Source organism: Emydura macquarii, unplaced genomic scaffold (assembly GCF_026122565.2).
Source record: "Emydura macquarii macquarii isolate MOO-44397 ecotype Brisbane River unplaced genomic scaffold, CSIRO-AGI_Emac_v2 contig_3062, whole genome shotgun sequence".
Taxonomy (NCBI): domain Eukaryota; kingdom Metazoa; phylum Chordata; order Testudines; family Chelidae; genus Emydura; species Emydura macquarii.
In genome coordinates, this window is record NW_027133199.1 from 362,128 (window position 1) to 378,843 (window position 16,716).

General features: G+C 40.6%; 1 protein-coding gene across 1 annotated transcript in view; it reads left to right on the plus strand.

Moving 5' to 3' along the window:
- Nucleotides 1–14,215, plus strand: part of ADGRA3 (adhesion G protein-coupled receptor A3) — a 105,923-nt gene extending 91,708 nt beyond the window's left edge. Inside the window, exons 17-19 of the mRNA XM_067530338.1 lie at nt 1,570–1,715; nt 12,319–12,414; nt 12,625–14,215. Coding sequence (XP_067386439.1) covers nt 1,570–1,715; nt 12,319–12,414; nt 12,625–13,867 — 1,485 coding nt within the window. The 3' untranslated portion in view covers nt 13,868–14,215. The remainder of the gene's footprint in view (nt 1–1,569; nt 1,716–12,318; nt 12,415–12,624) is intronic.
- Nucleotides 14,216–16,716: the final 2,501 nt, after the last annotated feature.

Sequence of the window (16,716 nt, forward strand, 5' to 3'; positions counted from 1 at the left end):
AGCCAGTTCATTCTAGCTCTTCAATACTATACCTCCAAATTATACCGTCTTGCTCTGGTCAAAAGCCAGGCCAGAGTAAGCTCGTTAACCAGTCCACCCCTCCTTCAATGTGAAGGGGATATGCACCAGCCTTTGGTACTGAGTTAAAACTTTCTAAGCACTTTAGCAAAGACACACTGTTTCAGGTAAAATTATAAAACAGATTTATTAACTACAGAAAAATAGATTTTAAGTGATTAAAAGTAGTAAGCATATAGACCAGAGGTAGTTACCAAAGAAATGCAAATAAATTTGTGGACTAAATTCTATATTACTGAACAGGATTGGAATTAGCAACGTCTCACCCTTGTTAGCTGGTACAAGCAGTTCCTTAAACACAGGCTGGGACCACCTTCCCTACCTGGGACTTTCTTCCCCCTTTTTTCTTCCAGATGTTCCTTCAGTTGTTGAGCTGTGAGGGAGTGAAGCCAAGTGATGATGTCACTCCTTTTCTTTTATAGCCTATTCCATCTTGCTGAAACAATTGATGCTCGTGACTTGGGGTTGCCAGCCTCATTGGTCAGATCATAATTATAGGACAGTGGTGAATATGAGGTTCTAGGGGTTTTTTTTCCAGACAGAGTGTCTCACATATCCACGCCCTTCAGGTGTGTCTTTACTTGGCTAAGCTATGTCTGCTCTGCTATTTATACGTGTGCTTGGGGAACTACGCATGTACGTACACTACATGCTGCCAAAAAAAGGTGCAGTGTAGATGTGTGCACAGTCTTGAACTCCAGTCCTCCAGCAAATTATACATATGTCATTTCTGCCTTTTTTTTTTGTTGCTGTCACTAAAGTGATATGGGAACTTTGCTCCCCAGCACTCCATTCATTTCAATAAAAGTGCGAAATTCAATGTTTTGATGGGCACAGGCAGCTTTTTTTTTAACACAACCCAGGGAAATTAAATTTAAAAAATGCAAACAGTCATTGCACCTTTTATGTTATGTATTTAAACACAAAAAGTCTGAAAGTTAAGCTACTGTTTTCCTAGTTAAAATAATTCATACTTATTGCATGAATCTATTAATTGGAATTACTAAGAGCACTAATTTTGTATCCAGATATATTCACTGTGGCTCCATTAAAGTCAGTGGGTCATCTTGTTAGCCAACCACTTTTTGGCCTATCACATTCAAGGATACAGTTACCATGAGAACCTTACTTTTGCTGTTCCATCACTTTTTAGTATTTAAATGTGTAGCCATAACATTATATTGACATTTAAAAAAACTTAATACTATGTAGAAACACATTTGTTTTAGAACAAATATTGCTACATTTTTTAATGATCTACATATTTTTCAGTTTACTTTTTAAATGCCTTATCCATTCATGTAAGAAACAATCATTTTAACTGGTTTACCATTTAAAAACAAGCCATAATAAAATAAAATTAAAAAAATATCCTGTAGAAGAACTATGAACTTTTTTAAAATACAAGTGCATAAGGGCTATATGAATAATTATAAAAAGATTATTTTGTCTGAACTAGTAAAGCTTGTATTTTTAACATTTATTCTCAAGGTTGGGATAATTCTGCATTATTCTACTCTTGCCACAGTACTGTGGCTGGGCGTGACATCTCGTAACATCTACAAGCAAGTTACTAAAAAAGCGAAGAGGTGTCAAGATCCTGATGAGCCACCTCCTCCACCTAGGCCAATGCTCAGGTGAGACCACTGTTTTGTTTAATGTCTGCTTTCTTATATGTCTTTCAGTTAGAATTTCTGAAGCAGACTGAACATAACTTTGGGTGTTTTGAATGAAATGGGAAATATTATCATGGGAAACATCCAGTAACAGTGCTACAATATTTGGAACTCATACAATACCTTCGTTACAAGACTTTCAAAGCTGTTTCCAAATTATTAATATAGAACACAAAATAATCATAAGGTTAAAAAAGATGATCATTCTTATTAGAGGAGAGTAGTATTCCCATTTCACAGATTAAGAAACTGAGGCACAGAGTGATGAAATGATTTACCCAAGGTTCTACATGAAAGCACCAGCAGAGTTTGGATTGGATCTTCGGGGCGTAATTATTAAAAGTGCTCAACATTGACCTCATTTGAAAATCTCACCATTCATCTCCTGACTCTTAGTCCTGGGTTTTAAACACTGGAACCTTTTAAAAAAAAATCAATTCAAGAAGAAACTGATAAGCAAATTCTTTGTGATTAGAGTAGGAAAATGTTAGACCTGCTTTTAGAACTTAGTAAATAGGGAAATTACAGGAATGCATTTCAGTTAAGATTTTATTCATGTCTTCTAAAATTACTGGAATATAAGGCACATTATTTTTTCTTCAAGTAAATTGTTGTGTCTTATTTACTTGAAAATACAATTTTAATCTCGCATTAAAACAGATTTTGTTCCAGTGCTATACTGGGCTCACATCAGTATTAATTAAACCTTGCTAACCCAGAATTCTCCACAAGGTGGCAGAAGTTGATTAGGTTTGTTTAACTTTTAAAGCCAAATGGAACATTTATTTCAGAAATTTGATAAGTCGACAGCAAATATCAGAGTGCTTTTCTTATTCATAACATTGGATAAAATTGAATGATATTGTGTTTAACAGCTGAGGGCAGAAATACCTAATTTATGCATTTAGTTAGAGAAAGTAGGAAGTAATTGTAAAGTGTTCGTTTTCCTTTCCTTGAGCAACTTTTAAGCAGATTTTCTTTAAAAAGCAAACAAAGAAAAAACACTATTTTATATAGGTTCTTATACCACTCACATCACCATAATATGTGAGCACCTTCCAGTAGTGCACTGGTTTTCAAACTGGGATACATGTACCCCTAGGGGTACATGAGCGCTAGTCAAGGGATACACGAGAAAAATCCTGTAAAGGTAGACAATGCATTTTATTTAGTAAGAGTTGGCAATCTAATTATAGTTCTATTATGACCCTATCTCAGATGAGAGCACTCAATAGACTACATTATTTGGAAAGAGGTACGCAGCCTAAAAAGTTTGAAAACCACTGCAGTAGTGCATTAATCAATGTGAATAACATCTGTCATGTTTGTTCTCTCATCCTGTCACCAAGGTAAGAAGTATGTGCAGTAGAGTATCTTCTTTTGGAAGATTTAAAAAAAAAAAATATATATATATATATATATATATATATATATATATATATATATATATATATACACACATGTTTGTTAGAGAAGGCAAGGCCAAAGAAATGCATATTGCACGTGGAGCAGATGGTGGAGATTTGTGATGGTCCTTTATTCCTGGGGGATTTAATTCCACAGTCTTGGGTTGGCCTCTGAGAAAGCTGATTCTTCCACACATACGAGCTTTTACCCTTATTGTAGAGAGTTCCATTGTACCTGAGGAGAAAAATTATCAACCATGGTCTCCATTCTGGAGCTTTAGGTGATGTTTTAGATATCCTGGCCCAGGCTGTTGAACACTTTGAAGATAAGGACTGAGACCTTGAACTTTATTTGAAGTTCTGTGGAAAGCCAGTATAGAAAGTGGAGGACAAATTTGATATAGTCATGGTAATAAGTTGCTGAGAAGACATGTTGCAGAGTCCTGTATCAACAGGAATTTCCTAAGGGATGAAGGCTTTATGCCCATGTATCTTGCATTCCTGCAGTCTAGCCAAGAGGTGACAAAGGCATGCATTATTGAGTCCAGTTCATTGTCCATCAGGAGGAGACAGAATCTCCTAGCTGACCAGAGATGGTAGAAAGCATTACTCATGGGTGCTGCTAGGTGAGAGCTTAGTGTCAGTGAGGAATTCACGATCAAGCCAAAACAATTGACCAATTTTGGGTATGTGCCTTCAAAGGGAGACCAAACTGCTGCTGCAAATTCTTCAAAATGCTTTCCTCTGTCCACCAGCATTACCTCAGTTTTGCTTAGGTTCAACTTCCATCAACTGTTCTTCAGCTATGAGGTGAACTCCTCCAAACAGTGGGCCATCTTGGTCGTATCAGTGTGGTCATACGTTGTGAAGAATAAGGAGAACTGTGTGTCATCTGCATGTTGCTGCTGCATATGACATGTTAGCTGACCAGTTCACCTAGTGGCTGCATGTAGATGGTGAATAGGACCGTTGAGAGAATTGATCCTTGTGGAACTCCATAATTAAGACATCTATTAGTGGAGGTGCACTTTCCCATCACTGTTCATTGTGTCTCTTCAGGAAGGCCTCAAACTCTTGTCACCTCACTCAGGCAAGACAATAGTATCTTAAGATTTACAGTGTTGAATTCTGCAGAGAGGTCAAGGAGGATGAGAATGAATCCCTCTATCCATTGACAGGAGATAATCCATCAGTGCCACTAAAGCTGTTTCCATCCCATGTACTGGCCTGAATCCAGATAGTGCCAATTCTAGAATATTCATTTCCGTTAGATGAGATTGTGGTTAACCTTCTCTGGGCATTCTGAGTGCTGGTTGGCTAGAGCCAATGTATCCAGGGTGGGTGGGTTTTTTCAGTGTTGATCAGTCTGTTGTATGTTTTGAAGGAGGAAGGAAAGATTCCTTCCCTGAATGGGTTGTTAGCTACTTTGGTCAGGAGTGGTACCAGTTCTTGAATCTTTCATAAGCCAGGAAAAGCAAGGGTCAGATTCATAGGGCTTGGGTCCTGATGATGATGATTGATGATGTTGAAATGCCAATAGTGATCTTGGGAGACTCAGCCTACCCTATGCCCCCATGGCTCATGAAGCTGTGTACCGGCCACCTGGACAGCAGTAAGACACTGAGCAAGTGCAGAATGGTAGTGGAATGTGCCTATGGATGTTTAAAGGATCACTGGTGCAGTTTGCTTACTAGGTTAGACCTCAGTGAAAGCAATATCCCTATTGTCATTGCTGCATGCTTTGTAATATCTGTGAGGCAAAGAGAGAGAAGTTTCCACAGGGGTGAAATGTGGAGGTGGATAGATTGGCAGCTAATTTTGAGCAGCCAGATAGTAGGGCAATAAGAAGAGCACAGCAAGAAGCTCTGTGTCTCTGGGAGGCTTTGAAAACCCATTTCAGTAATGACCCACAGTAATGTGTACCGGTTATGTGCGTTGTGCCTTCCCATGCCATCCTCTCCGTTGCATCAATTTCTCTTTCCCCCCCTTTATTTCCCCTCCCAGCCCTTATGATTGGAAGAAATAAAGAACATTTCATTATCAGAACATTGACTTTTATTGCAAAAACAAAGAAACTGAAAGACCAGGAAAGTAATTTAACCTTGGGTAAATAGTGTGATAAAATTGGGGGGGAAGAAACGAAGTCAGATTTTGGTGAAAGCACAGTGGTCTTGCCCATCAAAGGTCTTCAAATGGCCACCTTTTATTTTTAGTACCCTCCCCCGGTGTTGAATGGAAGAGATACTGAACACTCTCTCTCTCTCTCTCTCTCTCTCTCTCTCTCTCTCTCTAAGCTCCTGGAACATTTGGGGAAGGGGGATTGGGAATAGGGCGATGCTTGCAGCCAGTTTTGTAGGGGCTGCAGAGGGAGTCTAGCCTCAAGCTGCTTTTCTTGAAGCTCAACCAATATGTCTGATTGGTCCTTCATAATCCACAGCATCTTATGCTGCGTGGCATGCTCCTGGTCCTGCTCTCCCTTTCCATGTCCAGTTTTTTGGACAATAAAATGCTCCATGCTTTTAGCTCTGTGTCAGCTGTCCCAGAGGCATTCATTATCTTGCTGAACATGTCATCATGCGTTTTCTTTTTCCTTCCTCCAATCTGTGACAGCCTCTCTGCCAGTGTGTAGAATGTGCTGAAAGCCAAGCTTTCCACTATAAGGCATGCAAACCACAAGGCGATTGTCAGTGCATACCCTGGATCTTGTGCAAGGTTGCTGTTTAGAAAACACTCCCTTTATTACACTCAAGTGCAAGCCAGAATATAATCAGAGTCTCTAGCTATTCAATTAACTGGTTTGCTGTTCCAGCCATGATGAGTATGGCCCAGCGGCATGGGTGATGGGCCTTGTGCTGCAACTTGTGGGAAACCCATGTAGAGAGCAGGCAGGTAGGTGGACAATGCCCCTGTCCTCTAGCAACATGGATATTGTTTTGAGACCAGGGACCAGCATTAAGCCTCCCAAATTGCTACCTTTTTTCGAGTTGGCTCTGGGGGTTGGGAGGAAGGGGCAGGAGAGAGTAATGTCCACGAGAGAATACAGGAAGCCCCTTCCCTTAATGCTCTGGTTGCAATCACACTGGACTTGCAGAATCTGAGGTTAATGCTGATTCCTGCCAACCAAATGACTGGCATGGTAGGGAAAGAGTGGTTGAGGGACCTGCAAGTCACCATGGGTGGTGGATCAAATGCTCTGTTGTTTTCAGTGCAAGCACTTGTAATGAAAACTTCTACCATCTCCACTAAGAGATCCTATGTGATATCAGTAACAGAGGTAGCAAGGGAGCATGTGCTGCAAGCGTCTGGGTACAGACCTGGTCTTTATGCTACTGTTCTGTGTACTGCAATGATGCCAGCAGAGTTAATACTGGAGTGGTGTGGGGAAGTATCCTACTATAATGGAAGAAATAATGCAACCCTCCCCAGAAACTTTTTGTAAAGGATTGCAGAGTTCCTCCATGAAAGTTTTCTGGAGATCTTCATGAAGGATTCCTGAGTCATCCCTGTGCACATAAAGAGTGTTTTCCGGGGGGCAACCACTGTATTGCTGTTAAATAGATACCCACTGCACCTCACTTCTTCAGATTAAACATAAAATATAGGAGTCTGTAACCCCTTCCGTTTGATTGGAATTGCATATTCACCAGAGGTGCCTTTCCCAGCATCATGCTCAGCCACCATGCTGTCCTGCGACTGGCTGGGCTCTGGGGTTAAAAATAGCTCTCGGGTCTTGAGGAGAATGGTTCCACCACTTGCCTCTCTCGCATTCTCCTCCTCTTTCTCATCCAGAATGTCCTCCTTATTGTTGCTTGAGGTGGCCCAGGACTCAGATTCTTGGGAGATATCCATGCTGTGTTTGGGGGTAGTGATGAGGTCGCCGCCAAGAATTGCACGCAGCTTGTAGAAGCGGCATGTCTGTGATACAGAACCAGAATGACTGTTTGTCTCCCTTGTCTTCTGGTACGCCGACCAAAGTTCTTGGATTTTCATGCGCCACTGCTGTGTGTCCCTCTGTTGCCCTTGTACTCCATACCCCGTGTGATCTTTTCATAGATGTCTACATTTCTTCAGCTGGATTGGAGCTGGGTCTGCAGATACTCTTCTCCCCACAGACCAATAAGACCCACCATCCCCTGTGTACTTCAGGCTGGAGCGCATGTGAGGCATTGAGTCACCATGATAAGTTGGGCTGGTGAGCTCTCCACGCTGATCAAACAGGAAATGGGAATTCAAAAGTTCCTGGGGCTTTAACATGGGAGGGGCTTTTTCCTGTGTACATGGCTGCTGTGAAGCAGAGTTTAAAATAATCTCCAGAGCGGTCAAAACGGAGCATTGTGGGACACCTCTAGGAGGCCAATTCAGTTGACTTACACAACACTGCATCTACACTGCCTCTGTCGACTCATCAACATCAGATTAAGCGCTACGCCTCTCATGGAGGTGGAGTAATTAAGTCCACATTACAAACAAGTTAGGTCAGTGAAGGGATCTGGTGGTGCAGACACATACATCATTAGGTCGACGTAAGATGGCTTCTGTTAATGTTAGTTTATAGTGTAGACCAGGGCTCAGAGACGTTATTAAAGGCACAACAGCAAACTATCCCAGTATGAAGGAAAGATAGGAGGAATAATAAGAGGCCAGTATGTTTCAGGAGCTCTTTAATTACCTGAAAAACAAAAATAGAAAAAGTGGAAATATGAACAAAGATGAGTACAAAAGTACAAAGATGAATACAAAAGAATAGCACAAACACATAGGAATAAAATCAGAAAGGCTAATGCACAGAATGAGAATCACACCTAGCAAGAGACATAAAAGATAGTAATAAGAGGTTATAGAAATACATTAGGAGCAAAAGAAAGACAAAAGAAAGCGTAGGTCCTCTACTTACTGGGAGGGAGGGGAGAGCTCATACTGGATGACAAGAAGACAGGTGTTTAATGCCTATTTTGCTTCAGTCTTTACTAAAAGGATAAATTTTGTCCAGATAATTAACACAGTTTATATTAGCAACATGGGAGAAGAAACATGAGCCAGAATATGGAAAGAATAGGTTAAAGAATATTTAGATAAGTTAGATATATTCAAGTAAGCAAGACCTGATTAAATTCATCTCACAATACCTAAGGAACTAGCTGAAGCATTCTCAAATCATTAATGATTATCTTTGAGAACGCATGGAGGATGGGTGAGGACCCACATGACTGAAGAAGAGCAAACTTAGTACCTATCTTTAAAAACAAAAACAAAAAAGGAACAAAGAGGACACAGGGAATTATAATCCAGTCAACTGAACTTCAGTTCCTTTGAAGATACTGGAACAAATCAAATAATGTATAAGCAACTAGCGGATAGTAGGGTAATAAGTAATAGTTAACATGGACTTGTCAAGAACAAATCATACCAAACCAACCTAATTTCCTTCTTTGACAGGCTTACTGGCTTAATGGATAGCAGGGAAGCAGTAGACATGATATGTCTTAATTTTTAGTGTGGCTTTTGACATAGTCCTACCTAACATACTCCTAAACAAATTAGGGAAATGTGGTCTAGATTAAATTACTATAAGGTGTGTGTAAATATGGTTATCATTGATTCATTGTCAAACTGGAAGGACATCTCTAGTGGAGCCCTGCGGGGGTCAGTCCTGGGTCCAGTACTATTGAACATTTTTGTTAATTACTTGGGGTGGAGATGCTTATAAAATTTGTGGATGGCAGTAAACTAGAAGGGATTGCATCACTTTGAAAATAGGTTTAAAATTCAAAACAGTCTTGACAAATTGGAGAAATTGGTCTGAAATCAACAAGATGAAATTCAGTGAAGATGAGTGTGAAGTAATACACTTAGGAAAGAAAAATCAAATTCACAGATACAGGTAGTAGTATCCTGTGTATATATATACAGATAGAGGAAGTAGTCCTGCTGAAAAGGATTTCAGGGTTGTACTGGATCGCAACTTGAACATGAGTCAGCAATTTGTGCAGTTGCAAAGAAAAGTGATATCATTCTGAGGTGTATTAACATGAGAGCAAGACACAGGAACTAATTGCCTAATGAGGCCTTCTCTGGAGTACTGTGTCTAGTTCTGGGCACCACACTTTTAAGAAAGATGTGGACAAATTGGAGAGAGTCAGAGGAGAGAGAGACAAATGATTAAAAGTTTAGAAAACATGATATATGAGGAAAGGTTTTTTAAAATTGTGTGCGTTAGTCTTGAAAAAAGAAGACTGAGGGGGGATGTGTTATGAAGAGGACTGTGATCTCCAGGTCCGCAAAGATAGGAAAAGAAGTCATTGCCTTGATCTTCAGCAAGAGAGTTAAGTTAGCTATTAGGGAAAACTTTCCAACTATAAGGATAGATAAGCACTGGATCATTGGAGGTTTTTAAGAACAGGTTGGATAAACACCTGTCAGGAATGGTCTAGTTCACTTGGTCCTGCCTCAACTCGGGGCTGGATTAGATGACATCTTGAGGTTCCTTTCAGCCCTACGTTTCTGTGATATGTATGTACAAATCACCACCAGGCCATCTTACTTGCTGGTGGTTATTTTTCCATATATTCCATCTTTCAGTTTTAGATTGCAGGCTCTTCAGGGCAGAAACTGTGCCTTCTTTTCTGATTTTACAGTGCCTAACATATTTAGGGGCAACTAGTATAGCATGGGACTGAGTCAGTCCCAAATTCTAATCTTTTCTCTGTTGCTGGCTTAGGCTTCTTCTCTATACTACAACATTAGGACAACATGAGGCAGTTTGTCGACCTAATTATGTCAGTGTACACACTACAGCCTTGCTCCCACCAATATAAGAGCCTTTCAACACCGACATAACTCTAGCCCTATGCCTCTCATGGAGGTAATGTCGGTATAGTTAGGGCAACGCAGTGTCCACATGGACACTGCAGGTTACTTACATTGGCTATTGGCTGTCAATTCTTGTCAACTTCGTGGATCCATGCTAGAGCTGTGAAATTGACAAGAAAACCAGATGGGTGGGGGGTTCCAGATAGAGCCTGGCTGCCCCCAGGCTCCCTCTTCCCCACTGGGCTGCTGCCCGGGTTCCCCACTCCCAGCCAGATTGCCCCTGAGAGCCTGTGTGCTGCCCTGAGGCTCCCAGCTTCCCACTCCCCACTGTCCAAGGCTTCGCACGGGCGCTGAGAGCTGCACGGGGGCAGGGGTAGCAGCTGTGCTCGCAGCAGCAAGCCTGAGGGAGCGGAGAGCCAGGAGCCTCAGGGCAGCACCCAGTCTCCCAGTGGGGAGCTGGGACCCCAGGCTCTCTGCCCCCCACACTGCCCCTCTTAAGTCGGTGGAAGCGCTTCTGGTGAGGAAGCGCACCACCAGCAAAAGAAGGGGAGTGTGTACATGAACCATTGCAATAATTTCTGTGGTGGCTGTAAGTCAACCTAACATAGTCCAATTTAAGTTTTTAGTGTAGACATGCCTTAGTATGACGTAAAGTGACTTTACCTCTGTGTCCATACCACCAAGAGACCTCATTGCTTAAAGGCTAGTGTTTGGATATTTGAAGTTAGATACTTAAATTCATACTTAAGCAACTAAATTAGTGGCCTGATTTTTAGAAGTGCTGAGCACCCAAGACTTCTACTGATTTCAATCAGAGCTGGAGGCATTAAGTACCTTTGAAAATCAGGTTGCTAATTTATATCCTGAAAAACAGAATTAAGGAGCTAATTTTGAAAATTTTAGCTATAATATCTCTCTTCAGTTTCCTTATCTATAAAATGGGAATATTACCTAACTCCCAGGAATATTGTGAACAGCAATTAGCTGCTGTTTGTAAAGCATCTAGCACCATAATATCTAAAGGTTGTACATATTAACTTAGCACTCATCATATCCTCATTTGATCTAATTGGTCTCCTGGCTCAAGAATTTCACCCTTTTCCCTTTTATCCTCTCTCTCTCCTTTCTGGCTTTTTTTTTTTTTTTTTAATTATGCCTCTGATGACTCCTTCCTCTTCTTGAGCTCAATATCCCTGTGAGAAGCTTACTGTGGTGGTGTTTTGGGAGCAAAACTTTTGTAAGAGGTGGGTCTCACCTCTTGAGCTGAATATACTCAGAGATGGGTTTGTTCTGATGTCCTCTGGCAAGCAATTCCTCAGATCATGACTCACTGTTATGAACACTTTGTCCTCAGCCAGTCTGTTAGATGTATGATAAAAGGATCTAACTATCTTGGAAGGCTACAGGTGGTGAGGAAGTCACTGAAATAACAAGGAACACCAACATTTATGGTCATGTAATATAGAAACAGGACGTATGCTCTGGACCAAATTCAAACAGGGAGCCAGTGGGTTATGCTGAGCAACAGCATGATATACTCATGTAACCCTTTGTTTTTTAATAGTTAGTGTGCTACAGGCTATGAGCCCCTTATCTGTGCCTGTTCCCTTGTCTGTTGTACTAGTTCCCCCCATCCTCTGTGCTTTCCTGCTTCTCTGTAAGCTCCTCCAATTGTTTCCTCCTTCACAGAGAGCTCGTCCAAGTCCCCCCTACAGACACATACACATACACGTGCTGCCCCTGAGCTAGCTAGCTGAAAACTTCCACCAAAATTTTTGTGTGAAAATAGCTGCTGCTGTATCTGAGATTCTCCTCCTTTTCAGAAGAACAGGAACTTTCCAAAACTCCAAATGCTTGGGAATTCATACACAATAATCTCTCTTTCCTTGTCAGATGTTGTTGATCTGTGAATAACAAAGAACACAGCATCACAAAAGCAAAAGGATGAAAGGTTAACAACTTTCCCTAGGTTGGCTCTCTGCACTCCTGTTTACTGCTGGCTTCTGTGACAACTGTGCCTGGGCCTGACTCACTGAAGAGACTTACCCTGTCCTCAGTGTGAGGGAGAAGTTCTCAGTTGCTAGTAGGTGAAGACAGGAGGGAAACATAGGGATTGAGAGGAGGTGTTTGAGAATGGTTTCACCAACGCCCCAACCTGCCAACTAGCTACCTATGACTGACCTTTTACTTTTCTCAGTAAAGCACCCTCTAAAGTTTCCAAAATCCTGGAAATGTATCTGATTTACCTGGGTACTATCCTTTACTTAAGGGCCTTTCGGCTCATGCTGGCTAAATAAAGTTTCTTTCAACTGTTGGAAGAACCATTAACATTTTTGTCTTATTTTTAGATTCTACCTTATTGGTGGAGGAATCCCTATCATAGTTTGTGGAATAACAGCAGCAGCTAACATCAGGAATTATGGCAGCAGGCCTAATGCACCATAGTGAGTATTGCATATTTTACAGCTTTGTAATAAATAGTTATATGATTTTAGATTGGCATTTGGGCAAAGAAAATATAGATTCTGAATCTTTTGGAAGATGTGCCACATAGTCAAGATTTATTTCAACTGTTCAACATGATATTTAAAAATTGTGACTTCTGAGAGGGCATCCATTTTCATGTGCTGTCTCTTTGGATTTTTTTTTTCCAGTTGCTGGATGACGTGGGAACCTAGCTTAGGAGCCTTTTATGGACCAGCTAGCTTCATAATTTTCATAAACTGCATGTATTTTCTCAGCATCTTTATACAATTGAAACGACACCCTGAACGCAAATTTGAACTTAAAGAGCCAGCTGAGGAACAGCAGCGTTTAGCAACCAGTGAACATGGGGAATTGAATCATCAGGATTCAGTGTCAGTGTCATTGGTTTCCACACCAGCATTGGAGAATGAGCACAGTTTTCAAGCTCAGCTTCTGGGAGCAAGCCTCACTTTGTTTTTGTATGTTGCTTTGTGGATTTTCGGGGCCTTGGCAGTTTCTCTGTATTATCCCATGGACTTGATTCTTAGCTGCTTTTTTGGGGCCACAGGTTTAAGCCTTAGTGCCTTTCTTATAGTACATCATTGTGTTAATAGGGAAGATGTCCGGCATGCTTGGATAACAGCCTGCTGTCCTGGAAGGAGCACATACTCAGTGCAAGTTAATGTTCAGCCTTCCAATTCCAGTGGGAATAACGGAGAGACCCCTAAGTGTACCAACAGCAGTGCCGAATCTTCGTGCACTAATAAGAGTGCATCAAGCCTAAAAAATTCTTCTCAAGGTTGTAAACTAACCAACATACAGGCTGCAGCAGCTCAGTGCCATCCTAATTCTCTACCACTGAACACAGGCCCTCAGCTTGATAACAGTCTGACTGAGCATTCAGTGGACAATGACATCAAAATGCATGTGGCTCCATTAGAGATACAGTTTCGGACAAATGGGCACCAAAGCCGGCATCATAAAAACAGAAGCAAGGGACATCGCACAAGCAGGCTCACAGTGTTGAGGGAGTATGCATATGATGTCCCCACCAGTGTGGAAGGAAGTGTGCAAAATGGCTTACCTAAAAGTCGACAAAGCAACAGTGAAGGACATTCAAGGAGTCGAAGAGCCTATTTAGCATACAGAGAACGCCAGTATAATCAGTCCCAACAAGATAGTAGCGATGCTTACAGTACACTTCCAAAAAGCAGTAAAAATACTGAAAAACCCATTGCTACAAACAACAAAAAGGATATTTTGAGAAAACCAATAGTAGCCGAACTTGAAAGCCAGCAAAAATCGTATGGCTTAAATTTAGCCATTCAGAATGGACAACTTAAAGGTAGTGGACAGGATGGACCCTTGCCCACTGCAGACAGCACTGGCAATATTAGGACTGGGTTATGGAAACATGAAACAACAGTGTAGTAATATTGTACTTCATCATGGGAGAAACTCATGTGAACTGTGAGTCACACATTCCCTTTAGCTATTAATGCTTTTAAAAACTGTTTACAAACAATGGGTACTTCATGCAAGGAGGAGACAAGAGAATCTGCTGTGAAAAATGTTTTATACATTTTTGAAGTATCTTTGGTGGGTTTTTTTACAAAGAAACTTTTTCTTTTCTGTGAATTTATTTTTTAAGCATCAGGTACAGTTTTGAGATGCAGACCAGAACTTTTAAAAAATTCTTACACATAGCCCCCCCAGAGGTTTCCACAACACATTTCAGGTTTGTATTAAAATGTGTAATAAAGAGTATTTTCCCAGCAAGCAGTCTGTAATGTGCAAATTTCTTTGAGCATGTCTTTTTGTATTTAATACTTAATTTCAATGTCCAGGAATTTTACCACAGCTTTGCTAAAGAAAAAAAAATGGTTTCAGAAAATGCCAATATTTCACATATAATGCAGCTGGTTGCATTAATCCTGAAGTTTGAGTGAAACAAAGAAACTACATTTTTAAAAATAGAAGGTTTATGACTTACAGACAACTTCATTGAAATTCCAAGCTCACTTTTGTAACTGTTACATAAATTAGTCATATTTTCATGTAGTAAAAGTGATTTATTTTAATGTAGTAAATGCATAATTATATGTTTCTTTAATGTTTCTAGCTGATATTGGCCTGCTGACATTTGTACATAGCACAGTCCCTAATTCATTGGCCTTCCATCCCCTCAAGCTATTATGTTCATTTGTAAATTGTAATACTTCTAGATATTTAACATTTGAATAATTCTGAAGCAGAAGTGCTCCTCACCCACAAATTGGGATAGATTTCAAAAGAGCTCAGCATCTCCTGCTGAAAACACATTCTATCGCTATCCTGTGAAAAGAGTGCTTGCAATACCTTAGTAAACAGTTACCACTTAGATGCTCCAATTTTGATTTTACACCACTGCAGGAGCAGAATCAGGGTCTTTGAGATCAACTGTCCATCAAATATCAACGGCTAGTCCCCTGCAATACAGTTGATGTCACTGAAATTCCAATCACTAATTCCTTTTCAGAGGATTTTATTTTAATATTAAGCAGCAGCTGTGTAAGAAAATGCCTCTTCTTTATTTGACATTTCTGACTTACAGTGAAAGTAAACCAGAAAGTGCCCTTTATAGTGTCATCAGATTGACAGGAACTAAGAACAAAGTGGGGAGAAATGACAGCTCGGTGAAAATGCCATTTTTAATTCAATTATACTAATCTGGGTAGCAATTTCAAAAATATTTGAATCAGCACAATGATACAGAGTTAACTTAAATAAGTTAAACTGCATAGTTTTAAGAATATGGTGCAAAATGGAATATGAAAGAAAGGCCAGATAGTGTTAATAGATATTTATTTAGTCTCCTGTACTTCACTCTGTTTGTATTGATTATGTCTCAACAATCATTCTAGTAGTTTCTGGTAGTTTCAGGGGACTAAAAGACAGTATATAATGTTTCAGTCTGTGAATCTTATTCTTTTGCTTCTTTGAGGATTTTGTAGCTGTATATGTCAAGTGTCACTTGTGACTCATGACTTGTGGGTTGATGTTTCTGTATCTAAAGCTATTTGTATTCATATGATAGTAGATTTGTTGGCTGTTGTACAGTACTAGCATATAATTGGGGGAGGCACTCACCTCTTGAGCACCTTCTGCTGCTGCATGCGTTACTCTTCTTGCTCCCAGCGCCCTATGAAGGTTGTCAACCTCACTTGGCAGGTCTTCAGTGGCTCAGCACTCCGGCCAAATCACAAAGTCCAAATGAATCCCTTCCTGGGTAGTAAAAAGTCCAATAAATAACAGTCTCTCTCTGCCCTCGCTAGGGTATTTAGTCCTGCTGTGGGTCCTTTAAATTCTATCCTTCACTCAGTTTCCCAACAAGCCTGTCACCTTCTCGGTATTTTCACCAGTGACCAGTGGGGGAGCCCAGGCCCGTCTGCTACTCCGCGTTCCAATCTAGGGCCAACCTATAAATAGCAGCCACTCACTTCAATTTTTTGCTATTATTTCCCTGGGCCTCTTCCCACCGGCCCCCTTTATCTTCATCCCTTAGGGTTAAAGTTCTTGCTCTCCCAGCTAAGCAAATGCTACCAGAACCAACTCTGGTTGTCCCTTGAGCTCCTTTGGCCAGAAAAGAGCACCTTTCCTTGCCCCTCTGGTCCTATCCAGCAACTGACCTGCTAAAGCCCAGCATCTCCTATTATCTGAACCTGCTGGGCTCTGCTTGGTTGCTTCCATGCTGCCTCTCTAGACAGGCCTAGAGGATCCACCTTCGCAGCTCCTTTTCCAGGGACAAGGTGTACTAGGACTATGGGGCCTCCAGCAGGAGTCTTATCAGGAGCCTGGTACACCACATCACATACCATCACAACTGCTCCTTTCAAGTTGCAAGGTAAATACACTCCCTGACTCGTGAATTGCAGTTCACAACCTATCAGAATCCCTTGTTTTATTTATGTATTTTTAACATTTCAAAGCTGTACCTGGAGGAGTTGACACTTTAGAAACTTAAGACCAATTTATTTATTATACATGCTTCTCTATTAATTTCCTACATGCTTCTCGATTAATATCCTGAGACAATAGCAATATTAAAATGGAGTTCTAGTCGATACCATAGGTTAGTAATTTACTGTAAAATATATTTTGAAAATATTAAAATTATCCCAAAACAAAGCATTATAAACTGAGGAAATTCAGAGTTGGGCTTAATCGTAAAAGAACTCTAAACCTGTTAACATATGGAAGTGCCTGGCTAGTGCATCCAAAAAATATTTACTCTGCACTAT